The 19,008-nt window shown below is 40.8% G+C and overlaps 1 protein-coding gene across 3 annotated transcripts in view; it reads left to right on the forward strand.

Annotated features, from left to right (window-relative positions):
* The window catches only part of ocrl (OCRL inositol polyphosphate-5-phosphatase), a 31,915-nt gene that overhangs the window by 1,308 nt on the left and 11,599 nt on the right, over nt 1-19,008 (forward strand). For all 3 annotated transcript variants that reach the window (XM_047353448.1, XM_047353449.1, XM_047353450.1), the window contains 12 exons: nt 3,443-3,534; nt 5,720-5,758; nt 6,051-6,164; nt 11,331-11,522; nt 11,597-11,822; nt 11,901-12,074; nt 13,165-13,266; nt 13,375-13,489; nt 17,290-17,406; nt 17,496-17,677; nt 17,830-17,941; nt 18,332-18,441. In XM_047353448.1, coding sequence (XP_047209404.1) covers nt 3,443-3,534; nt 5,720-5,758; nt 6,051-6,164; nt 11,331-11,522; nt 11,597-11,822; nt 11,901-12,074; nt 13,165-13,266; nt 13,375-13,489; nt 17,290-17,406; nt 17,496-17,677; nt 17,830-17,941; nt 18,332-18,441 — 1,575 coding nt within the window. The remainder of the gene's footprint in view (nt 1-3,442; nt 3,535-5,719; nt 5,759-6,050; nt 6,165-11,330; nt 11,523-11,596; nt 11,823-11,900; nt 12,075-13,164; nt 13,267-13,374; nt 13,490-17,289; nt 17,407-17,495; nt 17,678-17,829; nt 17,942-18,331; nt 18,442-19,008) is intronic.

The raw sequence follows: 19,008 nt of genomic DNA on the forward strand, positions 1-19,008 counted from the left end.
TGGCTTCAGAATCTGTACAATCATATTCAATAAATTTAAATATTATTGAGAAGTTCATTTATTTCAGTAACTCAATTCACTAAGTGCAGCACATTATATAGATTAATTACACAGATGGATGTTTTCAAGCCTTTATTTCTGTTACTTATGATGATTTTTACAGCTAATGAAAACACAACATTTGTGATTAAAAAAATTACGTCATACTAAAAAAAAAAGCTATTTTAAATACAGAAATGTGGGTTTAATGAAAAGTATATTTAATATCTGCTTTAGGGTTATTTTCAAACGCTACTTTTAATCTGGCAAATGAGCCTCATCAGAACACATATTCTCATTTATTGAGTATTGGTCATTACCGAAACAGTATTCTCTGTGTGTATTCCCCAAAATAGATCATATCTTTACGTAATATTTGAGTTTTCTGAAAACTTCCAGCATTTTTAACTCCGGCAGGCTACACATCACACCGAGATTGAAATTTTCTAAATGATAAAACAAACCTCTGTTTTACTGTCTGTCGCATCCAAAATGAACCCCTGAGATGTCGAAGAAAATATCTTTAATATTTCATATCTGTGCTTCCTCCTGAGTTCATGTTTATCCTCTCACTTAAACTGAAAATATATTTCACTCAGCAGCAGCACCCACACTGAAGAGTGTTGTTGTTAGTGTAATCAGGTAGGTGTGGCACATTCACTGACCAGAAAAATATTGGATTTTTGAGTTTCTAATTTGTCCTGTCACCGATCAGGTCCAATAAAGTTGAAGATCAGACCAATCTTTATAAAACATGACACCACATATCATTGTTGAATATTGCAGTCAGGATATTGATTGAGATTAATGGACAATTTCAGTCACTACTCTCTCTCTTTCCGTCATTATAATGTTTCTATCAGTCTTGATGAGCTTTATGATCTTGTTTACTAAAATCTAAATCAGGTGTGGACAGAAAGGACGTTGAAAGTACCCAAGTGGCCAAATAAGCCACTGACAAGCAGAGTTTTAATGCACTCCATCTGAAATATAACATACAAATGATTTCATCAAAATAGTTCTTTGCTGTTCAGATATTGCACATATTTATTTTGGGACAATGATTGTTGTTTAGAATATTGTGCAGATGTACCAGGCACAACGCAGCTTGTCGGTGCATTTCTACGATTGGATGTCAGGGAGCCAGAATGTACGTGATCTATGCCACCTATGCAGGCTTGTGTATATAAAAAATGTTTCATCAGTTTACATCCCCCGTCCTGCTTTGATAAAAAAAATATCGCTTTCAACATGCAAACAAGCAAGATAATCAAAGTACTTTAGAAAAGTAGTCACTTGCGTAACATCACATGCACAGACAGGATGTTCTGGTGGAAAGCCAAGCTGATCCAGGTTTGATCAGAACTGCCTTCGATTGTATCTGTTTGATCCCAGCTTTTTTTTTTTTTTTTTTAGCTGAATGAGCAGCTTCTTTGTTTCCACGCAGTTTAGCTCTGCATTGTAAATTTGCTGGAAGTCAGATGGTAGATCATGGTTAGTGTCTGTTTGACAGCTGCAGGGTTTGTTTAGTGATAGTGGGGGTTGTGTGTGAAGGCAGTGGAAAGTCCAATCATCAGTACAGCTCATAGTTAGTTTCACTGTCAGCCACCTCACTGCTGATTATCTTGAATTCCTTCACTTCGTCTTGGGTTGTAATGAGACTCACATGGGCGCTAAGCCTCAGGCTCAGCTAACTGCATTTAAACCACATTAACTCAACTGAGGAGCAGTTCTGATAGGCCTAACTGAACTATGAGGGTCCAAATACACACATGTTATCATGCCAATGTATTTTAATTATAATGATAATATAAAAATCTTTATCACAACTAAATTTGTCTTTTATAGGACAAAATAATAAATAACTGCATACTTTTATCTTCTTTGTACCAAGTTGTGGCATTTTATTGAAGTGCTCAAAAAGGACAGACTAAAAACTATAAATCTGTCAAACTAACAACCAGATTGATTAAAAACAACTAAAAGTATTTTCCAAATAAAAGCATAAATTCTAGGTCAGTAGTACCACTGGCAGTGTGTGAATAGGTGGATGAATGATTGTAGTGTAAAGCGCTCATGAATTGCTAGACAGTTTTATTTTCAGAGCCATCTACTGTTAAAATAACAACTGCAGCAAGTGACTTTCACCTCATTCGGGGGTATAAAAGCCAAAGGGTCGTTCTTCATGTCCAAATTCTATCAGGACATCTGGGGTGTGAAGGTATACCTATGGCTTAACAGAGGACTCCTCCTCCTCCACTGAGCACTGCCGGTCAGAAGTACTTCTGCTTACAAACATCACTGGAAACTAAAGGATTGTCATCAATTAGTATTTTTAAGCTTACCTGGTTTCAAAACTGGATTTGGCAAGCTGTTAAGCAAGTTAAATAACTGGGATAAAAGCTGATAGCCCAACTAATTCTTAAGCTTACAGTGTTATTCTATAAAGAGTAGCTTGAGGAATAATATTCTGCTCAGTAAGCATGCTAACTTATAAACTATGGCTAAATTAAAGCTTAAGTCTTTGGCTGAAAATCAAAATAATACATTTTAGAGAAAACATATTGTTAAGCAGCAGTAGGAGTATTATAGCTTTAAAGCGTCATTTTGGTTTTTTTACATTGTTTGATACATATGATACTGTGAAATCAGTATTTTTTACTAAGGCTGATCATGCCATGAGAATCTCATACCAGCCCATGTCTGCTGTTCTTGTAATTTGATATATCCCATTTGCAGTCGATGTTTTTTCTCGATGAATGTTCTGTAGCGTTTGACTTTAGAGGTTATCCACATTAATTCAGAGAACTGCCTCTGACACATGAGGCCTGAATCATTTTCCTCTGCCAACGTAATCACTTTTATTGTGAAGGGGAAGTGTGGTTAAAGAGCTGCTTTGACCTCTTGCTGTTTGGTCAGATATTAGTGAGTGTGGACCGTTACCCTTCCCACATGAACTCACATCAAAGATCTGAGGAATTTGTTTTACAGTTTCAAACGAAGCACTTCTTATCCTCTGAATGTACCCAGTGTTGCCACTGTGTCCCAGTTAACTTTGAATGTAGAACAATGCTTGCTTGTTATTTTCCTGTCATTGTTTGCTTTTTCAGCTGAAGTCACCAACATGCCAATTAGAGGATGAATTTGCATGACTGCATGCTCTTTGTAAATACTAAATTTGCATTTTTTTTCCACTTAATAATAATAATAAAACCTTCCCAGCACTCATCTTATTTATCCTGAATACTCTGCATGAGTCAGTTTTTATTGCATAATAGATTTAGTGATAGAAAATAAATATTTCTGCTGCTCATATGAACATGCTTTGTTTTTTATCTATAACACTGAATAGCTAAGGTAACACTGGTGTATCAAGGATTGATGGTATGTTGCTCTCATCTAGACTGGGTGTTTTGGCCAACCCAGATGCTGTCGTGTCTCGTCCAGTGGCCCAGTTATCCATTCCTGTAAACCATAAATTTGAAATTATACGAGGTATGTACTTTTTTTTTTTTTTTCTTTTTGCACCTCAACATTAAATTTATTTAAATTTACATCTGCATATGCTAAGTTTTATTGCATGTTCTGGATAGTTTTTGGAGTTCAACTCTAAAACTTTTTAGAGGATTCAGTAAAACATGATGCCTGTGAGACATAACACAAAATTATTCAAACCCCTTAAACTTTGTCAGGCTTTTGTCACATTATAGCCACAAGCTTTCATGTATTTTATTGGGATTTTATGTGATAGACTAACAGAAAGTAGACTATAATTGTGAAGTGACAGAAAAAGGAAAATAGTTTTACATAAAAACATGTTAAAAGTGTGGTTTGCATTTGTGTTCAGCCCACCTTTAGAGAATATTTTGTAGACTCACCTTTTTTAAATTTTGGGGTTTGTCTGTGCCAGCTTTAAAATAGGCAAGCTCAGTCAGACTGCATAGAGAGCATTTATGAACATAGCGTTTTAAGTTTTTATAAAGATTTCTCAATTAGGTTTAGGTCTGGACATTGACTAGGCCATTCTAACACATGAATATGCTTCAATCTAAATCATGCTGTTGTAGCTCTGGTTGTATATTTAAGGTCTTTGTCCTGCTGGAAGGTGAGTGTCCACCCCAGTCTCAGGCCTGACCTGCATTTTGCCTCATCGATCTTTCCATTAACTCTGACCAGCTTCCCTGTCCCTGTTGAAGAAAAACATCCCCACAGGAGGATGCTGCCACCACTGTGCATCACATTGCGGATGATGTTTTCATGGTGATGTACAGTGTTAGTGTAATGGAAATTCTTTTATTAAGTGCTCCAAAGTGTATGACCTTTAGGTTACCTCACTCCTCAGAACATCTGTGTTAGAGGAGGAAGCTGTAAAGCCATTATCAGAAGTTTAATGGTTAAAACCCATCATTTAGGGTGATGTCTCATGAAGAGCAGATGGGTCTGTTCCTAGATAACTTTGTCACCTCTGAACCTGAGAAGGGTCTAGGCCATAAAACACAGACTCTTTGAAGTTGAGATAACACTGTCATGTTTGGTATAAATACTGTGTGTAAATGTTGATCGGGGCTCTGTTTCACTGACTAACCTCAGTGACAGGGTCTTCAAACGCTTAATGCCTTTGAATAAAACTTATAAAGACAAAGTCCGGATTTTCTCTTGTTGCGAGTCAACTTCTCTCCCACTTTGATAAGAAAATTCCACTACATTAGTTTTGCGCCATGCGTAGTTTTGCTTGTATTCTAAAAAAATCAGTTTTGGTCTAATCTGACCAGAGCTTCTTCTCCTGTGTGTTTGCTGAGTCTCCTTGTTGGTTTGTTGCAAACTGCAGACGGGACGTATCAAGTCTTTACTTCAATAAGGATTTTCCTCTTCCCCCTCTTTTATAAAGGCCTGCATGATAGAGTGCAGGTCTGATAGTTATTCTGTCAACTTTTCTCCGGAGCTCTAGATCTCTGCAGCTCTTTCGTTGTTACTGTTGGAAGCTCCTCTGATTAATGCTCTCCTTTCAGTTCATGTCGGCTGCCGTGTCTTGGTTGGTTTGCATTTGTGAAATACAACATCCACATTGGAACAATGGATTGAACAGCGTTTGTGAGAGATTTTAAAAGCTTGGGATGTTATTTTTTAACTTAACTGCTTACTTTCCTGACCAGTCTGCTGTGTTCCCTGGTCTTCATGATGCACTTTGTTCTCAGATGTTCTCTAGCAAACCTCGAGGACTTCACAGAACAGCACTGATTATAATATTAAGTTACTAATTGGGTTATTTTGGAAAGCAATTGGTTACACGGGGGTATTACAGTAAAGGGGGTGACTATAAATGCACGCCACACATTTCAGGTTACAATGTGTAAGAACAAATTCAAAACCATGTGTCATTTTTCAGTAACTTAGAAATTTTGAACTACTTCTAAAATATTTTGAAATTTTTGGTATTTATGTGACAAAATGAGAAAAAATATTCTGTATTTCATATCTATTTAGTTATCTTGACCTTAAATGTTTGACATTTTGCACAAGGTTGGGTCTCGGTAACGCAAAAGGCAAGGTCTGGGCCAGAGGAGGAATTGGAAAAGAAACCCAGACCGTGCCTCTCAGAAAAATCTGTAACACTGCAGGTCCACTCCCACTGCAGACCTTTGAACTTTACCGTTTTCCTTTTTTTCTCATTTCCCTCCAGAAACTGAAGAGGCTCTCCTTATTGACTTTTCTGACCATTGTAAGTACTCTATGTCTTTGAGTCAACTTTATGCATCTAATTACAACTTTTTTTTCTGGTCAAGTTGCAGATTTTCATTTGCAGAGTTTTTAGGGCATGTCTGTAGCCAAGCGCCTTTATTCAGTAGCAGACTAGGATCATAAGTTGCCAGGGCTCGCTGAAAGAATGCTGATTTGTGTTACTTCTGCATCACGTTTCTTTTGTTTCCCAGCCACTTTGTATTTCTAGTGCGTTTGTGAAATCCAAAGGTGTCTGTCATGCATGTGTTGTTTTTAATTTTTTCCTACTCAAGCGTCTATTAAAATACAAATCAAAGGAGAAAAGGCTCCAGAGCTGATGCTGGAACTCCAGGATGATGAGCGGACTCAGACGTTTCTAACCCAGGTGAAAAGTGCTCAAGAGCAAGGTAAGACTGCACAGGCTGTTGGCTGCTTAAAGCAGGGAGATGATTAATTATTGAGTCACTCATCTAACATTTACTGTATTTACTAAGGGTGGATTTCGCCACGCGCTGATTTCTCTGTGTGTTCTCGCCTCCTGTGCACATGAAGAAACACACCTTTGAGTGCTACTTTTAAAATACTCTCAATGGAGGTTTCCTCCTCTGTTAATGCCCTCAAACAGAACCATATATTATATCATTATAATGATTCAACTTTTCTAATTGTTGCTGCCATTTGGATTATAGCGGCTGTTCATTGTAACTATGAAACATAGTAAAATTACAAACTGCGTTTCGCCAACATTAACTGTCTCACAAATATGATCCCACATGCAGCAGTATCAGTTTTATTGGATAGAGATGGAAATTCTGGTCCAACTGGAGTTTCTGCAGAACATAGAAGATATACTGACTCAACATGACAGTTTGTTGAAGTGCTATGCTAAAGCTTGCATGTTTACTCTTGGTTTTGATATTACTTGTTGATAATTCTGCTCATAACATTTCAACCTGGTTTCATTTAATCATGTTTGAACAGACCTTACAGAAAATGAAATTCTCCTGCTTCATAAACTTTGTGCTTTGCTTTGAAGGTCATGAAATTTAGTGAGTAGCATTTCAGCTTCACTCATCCCTGAATTGAAAGCAGAATGGGGATAACTGAAGGCAGCAGGTTAAATCAGGGTAAACGGGACTTAGGAAAACCAAACTTTATTAGGGCAACACAAACTTTGATACTTTTTTTAAGCCATGAACATGAAAATAGGCGGCGACTTTTAAAAATTAACCATGCATATATTTGCTGCAACACCTGCTACGGGTGTGGCATGTATAAAATCACACGGTACTACCAGGGCTGCACAATATATTGCAAATATATACAGGTCCTTCTCAAAATATTAGCATATTGTGATAAAGTTCATTATTTTCCATAATGTCATGATGAAAATTTAACATTCATATATTTTAGATTCATTGCACACTAACTGAAATATTTCAGGTCTTTTATTGTCTTAATACGGATGATTTTGGCAAACAGCTCATGAAAACCCAAAATTCCTATCTCACAAAATTAGCATATTTCATCCGACCAATAAAAGAAAAGTGTTTTTAATACAAAAAACGTCAACCTTCAAATAATCATGTACAGTTATGCACTCAATACTTGGTCGGGAATCCTTTTGCAGAAATGACTGCTTCAATGCGGCGTGGCATGGAGACAATCAGCCTGTGGCACTGCTGAGGTCTTATGGAGGCCCAGGATGCTTCAATAGCGGCCTTTAGCTCATCCAGAGTGTTGGGTCTTGAGTCTCTCAACGTTCTCTTCACAATATCCCACAGATTCTCTATGGGGTTCAGGTCAGGAGAGTTGGCAGGCCAATTGAGCACAGTGATACCATGGTCAGTAAACCATTTACCAGTGGTTTTGGCACTGTGAGCAGGTGCCAGGTCGTGCTGAAAAATGAAATCTTCATCTCCATAAAGCTTTTCAGCAGATGGAAGCATGAAGTGCTCCAAAATCTCCTGATAGCTAGCTGCATTGACCCTGCCCTTGATAAAACACAGTGGACCAACACCAGCAGCTGGCACAGCACCCCAGACCATCACTGACTGTGGGTACTTGACACTGGACTTCTGGCATTTTGGCATTTCCTTCTCCCCAGTCTTCCTCCAGACTCTGGCACCTTGATTTCCGAATGACATGCTTTCATCCGAAAAAAGTACTTTGGACCACTGAGCAACAGTCCAGTGCTGCTTCTCTGTAGCCCAGGTCAGGCGCTTCTGCCGCTGTTTCTGGTTCAAAAGTGGCTTGACCTGGGGAATGCGGCACCTGTAGCCCATTTCCTGCACACGCCTGTGCACGGTGGCTCTGGATGTTTCTACTCCAGACTCAGTCCACTGCTTCCTCAGGTCCCCCAAGGTCTGGAATCGGCCCTTCTCCACAATCTTCCTCAGGGTCCGGTCACCTCTTCTCGTTGTGCAGCGTTTTCTGCCACACTTTTTCCTTCCCACAGACTTCCCACTGAGGTGCCTTGATACAGCACTCTGGGAACAGCCTATTTGTTCAGAAATTTCTTTCTGTGTCTTACCCTCTTGCTTGAGGGTGTCAATAGTGGCCTTCTGGACAGCAGTCAGGTCGGCAGTCTTACCCATGATTGGGGTTTTGAGTGATGAACCAGGCTGGGAGTTTTAAAGGCCTCAGGAATCTTTTGCAGGTGTTTAGAGTTAACTCGTTGATTCAGATGATTAGGTTCATAGCTCGTTTAGAGAGCCTTTTAATGATATGCTAATTTTGTGAGACAGAAATTTTGGGTTTTCATGAGCTGTATGCCAAAATCATCCGTATTAAGACAATAAAAGACCTGAAATATTTCAGTCAGTGTGCAATGAATCTAAAATATATGAATGTTAAATTTTCATCATGACATTATGGAAAATACTGAACTTTATCACAATATGCTAATATTTTGAGAAGGACCTGTATGTAAACAAAAATGCAATACAGCAGCAAATGGTCACACCAGAAACAAATCTAAGTGCCCAAGATGCAAAGTGTCACAAAATGTTGGAAACCTAAAACCTAGTTTTTTGTGGTTGTTTGATGCTCAAATTGAAAATACATTTGATTTATTGTACAGCCCAATCTCCTATGTGTTCTTTCCCAGTATTTTGGGGTTAAAAGGTTTTCTCGCCAGTGTTCAGGTCTGTATTTTAAAGGTGGTGGAAAGAAATCAGAACTGGGACTGGCTAGATCACTGCAAATTTATTGAGGCTATACTCTTAAAACATTTCTGAACCATTTTGGATTAATTTCTTTGATCAGCCTTTCATTTCCAGTCATACATTGCCAGGATATGGTAGTGTAATAGTTCAGTTAGAGATGCATGCAATACAAAAGAGCAAAATGACAAGCAGTACAGTTGACTAAGTTATGTCATAGCTGTTTCCTGTCCACCCCGCCAGTAGGATTTATAAACTCTTATCCTGGTTGCCGCCTATGTAATCAGCCTTCCGAACACACATTTTAAAGTGAGGATTTTGATGGACGACATACTTCAAATGTCCTGTTTGAACCAGTTCATCCAGTTTCATAAGTATTTTTTCTGTTTGCTTTGCTTTACTGATTCAAACTACTGAACAGACTGTTTTATAGTCAAACTCACTTTTGGTGTGGTTTGTCACTCAGAACAATGTAGTATAATTAAGTTTTTTGTTTGTTTTGCTTATTTGTTCTTAAGATAAAATTCATTCTCTTAAAACATGCTTCAATAGAGCCTCTGGTGACATCACACTGGGCATTCAACAACTGATTAGAGCATCTTTTTCTATTTTTGTTGTTTTGTTTCCTCATTTTTGTCTTCTTTTTTTTTTTATTATCAAATTCAGTCTCCAAACACATTGAGATTTATTTTATTTTGCTGAACCAAAACATTTAACAACAGTAAAACAAACAGAAGTGGTTTCTGAGAACCAGGGCTGATCTAGAATGACATTGATTTCATTATGAAAGAGATCCAATGATCATTTTATGCCAAGCTGTTATGAAAACCATATTCCTTTAGGTCAGTGGTGTCTTGACTTTTTTGTGCCTTGTTGACCAAAATCCACCCAGTTAAAAGTGCTCAAGGGCCACAAAAATAGCTAATTTTAAAAATGTGTTTTATTTAAAAATGCAAGAAAACCCTTTATTTTTTAGTCTGATTAACAAACTATAGTAATAATATTTTAACTGTGAAACGCACAGTAGACCGATTTCTGTATAAAAACTGTAAATCATTTTAGATCGGAAGAATGAAAAGTTTACGTTTATTGTAGTAAAGAGGAACTAAACCTCAAATCAACTCTTTTTTTTTTTTTTTTTGCAGATAAGCTGTATAAACTGGACCTTACTTGTGCAATCTTTGTTACTGTGCAATTTTTTACAATTTCATGTAAATTTGTTTAATTCTGCAATATTTGTCCTAAAACCATCTTGGTGCTGCCCTCTTTGGGTTGAACGGAGGCTACTGCAGTTGAATTTTCCTATTGGTTCAAACGGTGCAGCTTGGTGTACATGCTTAGGTCACAGACCAGCATTCAGGTATAAAACCATCTCACTCAGAAACACGCCTTGTAGCGAGTCAGGAGTTGAAATTGCCAACATTGCAAGGTAATTTAAATTTAAAACTACATGTAAATGTTTTTATCAGCAACAAGAACAAGATTTGGGTCACTCTATCTTCAAAAATGTTTGCTGTAGCCAAATTTTAAAAATGGGTGTGCCTAAGTCTGCTTTTGAGTCAAAGCTGCTTGTTATTTGTAGTCTAATTCACTATGAAGTTAAAAGTGTTGTTGTACCTATCAATAATTTGTTGGTAAACGCAATCCTCAAATTATTTTCAAAAGTCTCCATCTGCACTAACCGCCTGTGCGGCTTGGCCAAATTTGTACTGTACTGGAATTGGGGACGGAGCCCCATAAAATCGTTCCCCGGGCTATCTGGTTCCCAGGCTGCAGCTTTGACATCCCTGCTGTTGATGATTTTTAAATCCCAACAATGATTTCTGCAGAACTGCTACATTTACTGCTAGGTCAGCATCTGCCTTGGAAGTCAGAAGAGGCTCCTCTGCTGTAGTTTTTAGTGATGCCAGCTGATGTTAGCTTAGTGCTTGTACCTTACCTGTTGTGATGTCATTAAAGCAAATACAGCGAATTAGCTGTTTTTTGAAATTCCTAATCCACTCTTTAAAAACATTAGGTGAATTTCTGAGGTGGAAATTAATACTGAATGCTATTACTCAGCTGGCTTGGTCTTGGTGGACATTTGTTGTTGAGAAAAGATGCAACACTGGATGGTATCTTTAATTCTGAAGTGAAAAGCTTCCTTGTTCTGTCTTAGCACCAACAGTTCCTAACATTGATTCCTTTGTCCTTTTAGTTCATAGCTGATTTTTAATCCTGTGATACAATTTATTGATGATTTTTATTTTTTTATTTTAATACAGGTTTTGGCTACTTTGGTATTATTTGCATTTCTTAAACAAATTTGCCTTTTTTAGAGTCTAAATGAATGTTTCAACCGGAAAATATTTGAGCAAGTTCATGTTGGGTATTTTGCATTTTCTTCTGATAAAACTATTTGATCTCCAGTTGCAGCCAAACAAAGTCAATCCAAAGCGATGGAGCCTCTTACACCAGCTGCTTACCAAGGTCCCGTCCCCACACTACCACAAAGGGTGACCAAGACTGCTAACAGTATGGCCAGAGGAGAGAACCAAGCCAAGACCTTCAAAGCTCCAGTGTCCAACCTCAACAATACAGCAGGAAATCATAATGCCACAGGTGAAAGACCCACTTGTTGACGATTTAAAATATTAAGCTTTGCCCTCCTTGTTGAACGTTTTTGTCAATTTCAGAATATGGATTTGCGGACAGTTTAAAGAACACAGTAAAAGTGGAAGAGAAGAAGAACCAGCAGAATCGCATTGTTGCTTCCCGGGAGCCTCCTCCTGTTCCCACTCTACCTCCCCGCAAAGCCTCCTTCCCTCCATCAAATCCTCTTCCTCCTACACCAATCCAAAAAGAGCCAGCTGCGCCCTTACAGGCCAGAGGCAGCTCTGTTATACCGAGCACCAAGTCAGAGTAAGTCAGCCTGGGCCAGTGTGCAATTTGCTTGAATTCTTATGGTCTTTTAAGCATTTCATTTCTTTTCCAATCCAGTAATTTTAGGTCTGAGTTTGACTTTATGGACAGGCCGACGTCTTGGTGTGAGAGTCCAACTACCAACAGTATGAGACAGACCATGTTGTCCAGCGAGGCAGGTCAAAGAGAATACCTCATTAAACACCGCCTAGGGAAGAAGGAGAAGGAGTATGTGGACATCCAGCCCTTTAGGTGAGAGGAGCTCCTTCAAACTAGGAGTTGAAGTAGTGATAGATGTAGATAACTAGTGCTAAACTGGTCCCAGTATAGCATTTATACTGCTTCCAGTCTTCTAATGAGAACCTGCATGTACTGTGTCAGTAATTTCTTTTATAGATGTTAACTTTCTGTCTTGGTCAAACACACGGAGGAACTGGTTGACTCCACTAAATCTAATCTAGAAGCAACCAGATACAGAAAGGAACCATGCATAGTACTCTGAGGAACCTAAAATTTAAAACCAACTTCCTAGCTTGAGCAAGGATAATATCTACCAAAATTAAACATGCCACATTTTTTTGAAAGTGAAACATTTAAAAAATGTTTGCATTTATTTATTTATTTATTAATTGATGTGGGAAACACCTGATTACTACAGCAGTTCAAAATGCATTGACATTTCTGTTGCTGTCTAGGCTATACATTAAAAACCAATTAATTCTTCTCTGTATGTACATTCACTGGCCACTTGTACACCTTGCTAGAACTGGGTTGGACCCCCTTTGCCCTCCAGAACTGCCTTAAATCTACTTGGCACACCTTAAACAAGGTTTCAGAAACATTCCTCAGAGATTTTGGACCATGTTCTCTGATAGGACCACACAGTTGGTGCAGATTTGTTGGCTGTTTGTCCGTGATGCGAATCTCCCAAAGGTGCTCTATTGGATTGAGATCTGGTGGCAGTGGAGGACACTAGATTACAGAGAACTTAATGTCATGTTCAAGAAACCAGTCTTGTTGGTGACTTATTCTGCAGGAAGTTACCATCAGAAGATGGGTCATCTGTGGTCACAAGGGTGGCTGTTTGTGTTAACAAGCAGTTGAACAGGTGTATGTTAAAAGTGGTCGGCGAGCAGATATTTTTTTAGTTGGGCGACAAGGCTGTTGTCTACAAGATAAATTTTTTTTCTTTTAAAATACAATTATTAAAAACGATGTTTATCTGAGATGTATTGAGTATTGGTAAAATACATCAAATGTAAAGTTTTAATTGATTAAAAAAAAACAAACGCTGTGGCTGCTCACGCTTCAGTTAACCAAACACAACATGTTGTTTTTACAGTTTCTTTATAGGTACCTGGAACGTGAACGGGCAGTCTCCAGACAGCAGTCTTGAGCCCTGGCTCTGCTGTGACCATGATCCTCCTGATTTTTATGCCATTGGGTCAGTAGGAACTGAGGATTAAGCTTTTATTCCTGGCCATGAAAAGACACCACCATAAACCCGATTAGGAAATGCTCATAATTGTAATGACTTTAATTTTGATTGCAGTTTTCAAGAATTGGACCTGAGCACTGAGGCGTTTTTCTACATGGACTCATACAAAGAGCAGGTTTGGATCACAGCTGTGGAGAGGAGCTTGCATAGAAAAGCCGAATACAAAAGGGTGAGTAGACGGTACATTCTCAGTGTTAAAGTGTATGTAGACGTATGGGATTTACTTCAGCATTGGCATGTGTAGAAAGCATTAGTGCAACTGTACCCACATTTTGGACAAGTCACTCAAGCAGCGTTTTTCATGGTACCTTTATCTAAAACATTGGCATTGTCAGACTTATTGAGTCAAAACTTGTTGAACTTAAACAGTGGGGCGAGGGTAGAAACATAGTCTGGGATGGCTGCTTCGAGGACTGAGGCCTCCGTATATGTGTCGTGGGCTATACCGTAATGCTCTGCGCCCAGTATTTTTATTTTATTGTTTATTTGCTTTAAAAACGGCTGCTAAAGTGACAGAAAATCCTTTGAAACTGAATCTGGAGTGTTGAAATGATGCAGACATAAAACAGACGTGATAAAGATCCAAGATGGTGCCGCAGATAGTCGCATTGTTTTGTTTTGTTTTTTGCTTTAAAACGGTCTTCTGTGATGGTAAACCCGGAGCTCTCTCACCAGAGAAGAACTCATGAACATCAGGGCTACTACACCAGAGGAGTTATTTCCAACATTTCTACCTACTGCTCTGGAATTTTTGGACATTCTGGTCAAAGGTTCCGCTCACCTTTGTTCACGCAGTGAAACGCCGGAAGAGAGGGAAACGGGCTGGGGTGCTGGTACGACTTCGCCAGCGTGGACTACGAACACCGTTACCTGGAATATTTCTCTCTAACGTGCGCTCACTTCCCAACAAAATGGAGGAACTACAACTGTTGTTGGGGAAAAACAGGGACTTTTATTCATCGGCAGTTTTGTGCTTCACGGAGACGTGGCTGTGTGGATTAATACCGGACTCCGCGCTGCAGCTGGCAGGATTCCAGCTCTACAGAGCGGACAGAGACACGGAACTCTCCGGCAAAGCGAAAGGTGGAGGAATCTGTTTTTACCTCAACAGTGGTTGGTGCAACGACGTGACAGTGATTCAGCAGCACTGTTCTCCAGACCTGGAAGCCTTCATCATAAACTGTAAGCCTTTCTATTCCCCCCGTGAGTTCGTTCATCCTGGTCGGTGTTTACATCCCGCCGTAAGCTAACGTGCAGGTCGCACAGCGCATGCTCGCCGACCAGATACTGAGTGTGGAGCGGACCAACCCGGACTCCTTAGTAATCGTCGTTGGCGACTTTAACAAAGGTAATCTGACCCACGAACTCCCCAAATATAGACAGTTTATAAAATGTCCGACCAGAGAGGACAACATTCTGGATCACTGTTACACCACCATCAGAGACGCTTATCACGCCGTCCCACGTGCTGCACTGGGCCAATCCGACCACATCATGGTCCACCTGATTCCTGCATACAGGCAGAAACTAAAGCTCTGCAAACCTGTTGTGAGGACGACAAGGAAGTGGAGCAGTGAGGCTGTGGAGAATCTCCAGGCGTGTTTAGGCTGTACAGACTGGGATGTGTTCAGGACTACTACCAACAGTCTGGACGAGTACACAGAGGCTGTGACTTCCTACATCAGCTTCTGTGAGGACAGCTGTGTACCATCATGCACCAGGGTGAGTTACAACAACGACAAACCCTGGTTCACAGCTAAACTCAGAAGGTTAAGACTGGATAAGGAAGAGGCCTTCAGGAGTGGGGACAAAGACATATACAGAGAGGCAAAGTACAAGTTTGGCAAGGCAGTGAAAGAGGCCAAACGACTGTACTCTGAGAAGCTCCAAATCCAGTTCTCAGCCAACGACTCTGCGTCTGTCTGGAAAGGGCTCAAGCAAATCACCAACGACAAGCCGAAAGCCCCCCCACTCCATCAACGACCGACGCCTCGCCAACGACCTGAACGAGTTCTACTGCCGCTTTGAAAGACAAAGGGACAGTCCTGCAACCATCCCCCACGACGCCCCCCAACAGCTGCAGCCACAATCCACCACCCCCACCTCCCCAACCTCAAGAGGGGCCTTGGCACCTCCAACCCCCACCCTGAAGTTTCCCCCCACCAGCCCCCTACCCACGCCGAGGACGGCTCTTTCCATCCAGGAGAGGGACGTCAACAAACTCTTCAGGAGACAGAACCCCCGGAAAGCTGCTGGTCCGGATTCTGTCTCACCAGCCAGCCTGAAGCACTGCGCTGATCAGCTGTCTCCAGTCTTCACAGACATTTTTAACACCTCACTGGAGACATGTCATGTGCCAGCCTGCTTCAAGTCCTCCACCATCGTCCCTGTTCCCAAGAAGCCAAGGACCACAGGGCTTAATGACTTCAGACCCGTCGCCCTGACCTCTGTGGTGATGAAGTCCTTTGAGCGCCTTGTGCTCTCACACCTAAAAGACATCACCGACCCCCTCCTGGACCCCCTGCAGTTTGCCTACAGAGCCAACAGGTCTGTAGATGATGCAGTCAACCTAGCCCTTCACTTCATCCTCCGGCACCTGGACTCCACAGGAACCTATGCCAGGATCCTGTTTGTGGATTTCAGCTCTGCCTTCAACACCATCGTCCCAGTTCTGCTACAGGAGAAGCTCTCCCAGCTGAGTGTGCCCGACTCCACCTGTAGGTGGATAACTGACTTCCTGTCTGACAGGAAGCAGCGCGTGAGGCTGGGGAAGCACGTCTCTGACTCCCTGACCATCAGCACCGGTTCCCCCCAAGGCTGTGTTCTCTCTCTTCTGCTCTTCTCCCTGTACACCAACAGCTGCACCTCCAGTCACCAGTCTGTCAAGCTTCTGAAGTTTGCGGACGACACCACCCTGATCGGACTCATCTCTGATGGTGACGAGTCCGCGTATAGATGGGAGGTGGACCATCTGTTGGACTGGTGCAGCCAAGAACAACCTTGAGCTCAACGCTCTAAAGACAGTAGAGATTGTGGACTTCAGGCAGAACCCAGCCCCACCTGCCCCCATCACCCTCTGTGACTCCACAATTGACACTGTGGAATCTTTCCGCTTCCTGGGAACCATCATCTCCCAGGATCTCAAGTGGGAGCCAAACATCAGCTCCCTCATCAAGAAAGCCCAGCAGAGGATGTTCTTCCTGCAGCAGCTGAAGAAATTCAACCTGCCAAAGACTATGATGGTGCACTTCTACACAGCCATCATTGAGTCCATCCTCACCTCCTCCATCACCATCTGGTACGCCGCTGCTACAGCCAAGGATAAGGGCAGGCTGCAGCGTGTCATTCGGTCTGCTGAGAAGGTGATTGGCTGCAGTCTACTGTCGCTCCAGGAACTGTACACCTCCAGGACCCTGAAGCGGGCAGGGAAGATTCTGGCTGATCCCTCCCACCCCGGTCACAGACTCTTTGAGACTCTCCCCTCTGGCAGCAGGCTGCGGTCCATCCGGACCAAAACCTCACGCCACAAGAACAGTTTTTTCCCATCTGCCACCAGCCTGGTTAACAAAGCCCGGAAACCACCCTGACACTCTCCCTTTCCCCCACACCTGTAACCTGCAACTCTATGCGTTACATTAACGTTCAGCATGGACTCCTGCTTTACTTGCACTGCCATACTTGCACTGTTGTACTGCTCTCGCACCCAATACTGCTCTATATTTACTCTCACTCACTTAAAACTGTGCACATATATTTATATTATATTGTAGATATGTTTATACTGTTTAATTTGTACTGTATTGCACCGACTACGCCAAAACAAATTCCTTGTATGTCCAAAAACGTACTTGGCAATAAAGCTTTTCTGATTCTGATTCTGATTCTGATTCTGAATGTGGCGAGTCAAAAATCTAAGCTTGTTCTCAGAAATGTTTAAATAATGAATAATGTTTTTAATGATATCTGCAGATTCGGGTGATCCGACTTGTTGGGATGATGCTTGTGGTCTTCGTCAAGAAGAAACACAAGAAGAACATTAAAGAATTGGCTGCAGAGCACGTGGGGACAGGAATCATGGGAAAAATGGTTTGTTTACAGTCAAATCTGACTTAATTTGTTTAATTTCTCTCTGATTTCCTGCATGAGCTTAAAGACCTTTTCAATCGATGTTTCAGGGGAACAAAGGAGGTGTGGCTGTTAGGTTCGTTTTCCACAACACCAGCTTCTGCATCGTCAACTGCCATCTAGCAGCCCATGTAGATGACTTTGAGCGCCGCAATCAGGACTACAAAGACATCTGTGCCCGTATGACCTTCCACTTGCTGGAATACCCTCCTCTGAGCATCGTCAAACATGAGTGAGTCCTCCAACCATTCATGTCCTCATTTTGTTTTGATTTAGATTTTAGAGCATTGTTTTACTCAAGCTTAACCGCCAGAATGTGAATAACCATTTAATTAATCATGTACGTCTCTTGTTTAAAACCTTTGTTGGTTTTCTGTGTCTCAGTGTGGTAATCTGGCTGGGGGACCTTAACTACCGTCTCTTCAAGAACGATGCAGCAGAAGTCAAACATCTCATTTCTGAGAATGCGCTAAAGAAGCTGCAGGAGGTTGATCAGGTAATGGACTTGGGTCAGCATTTAATCTAAACATAATTTCTGGACTAATATTGACCCTCAAAGAAAGGAAAACACCTGTCCCTACCTGTATAATGTCGGTTAGACCTCAAATTAATTATGCAAGGGGAAATATTTTATGCTTTATTTTGTGGCTGGAGTTGTCGTGCAGCCGCTCCTAAACAGAATTAGCTGTGGTTTTCATTTAAGAGAGGTAAACTTAATAGCACCTTATAGCATATATCAAAGAGTTTATAGGTTTTATATGAAGTAGGTGGATGTTTATGGGTAGAATTATTTACTTTTCGCAAGGTTTATTCCTTTGAGTATGGTTAAGAAAGAAACATTTTGTTTCCCAAATTGAATAAAATTGTTGGCACTTTCCATGTGTAGCTGAACATTCAGAGGCAGACCAAACGAGCCTTCACAGACTTCATGGAGGGAGAGATTAACTTCGTTCCCACGTACAAGTATGACACCAAAACGGATCAATGGGACTCGAGGTAAAATCATATTTTGTTTTATCAGATTTTCCTTTTCTGTTGCCGATACAGATTTGAGTTGATTTCTGTGTAAGGCTTTTAGTTCAATTTAGTTCAAACCAGCATTACAAATATATTTTTATGTGTGTCTCAACAAAAATGCAACTTAAAATATGGATTTTCTACCTGCATTCTCTATATGTCCACGTACAAACAGTTATCTCCATGTGTGGATTTATGAGCATGTAGATCCTTACCTTACCTCTTTCCAAAAGGCTGCCAGTATTTCCAAATCCAGCATGTTGCAAAACAGACAAAGGCTGACAGCAAAAAAGGATAAAAAAGGAGCACCTTCTGCATGTCTTTCTGCAATCTGCTGACAGTCGTGTTCTCTCTCGCTCTCCTGCAGCATGAATGAACTGCAGTCATGCCACTGAAAATACGGTTTCCTTTTCAAAGCTTCTTAAGATGCTGTGGTTCCTTGAACCTGTTAAACACCTGACACTGAAAATAGCTAAGAGAGTCCTCTTCTCTCAGTAACGACATCCACACCAGAAAGTTACAGTATGGGGCGTTTACAGATCGGAA

This window comes from Girardinichthys multiradiatus, chromosome 23, assembly GCF_021462225.1.
Source record: "Girardinichthys multiradiatus isolate DD_20200921_A chromosome 23, DD_fGirMul_XY1, whole genome shotgun sequence".
Lineage (NCBI taxonomy): Eukaryota > Metazoa > Chordata > Actinopteri > Cyprinodontiformes > Goodeidae > Girardinichthys > Girardinichthys multiradiatus.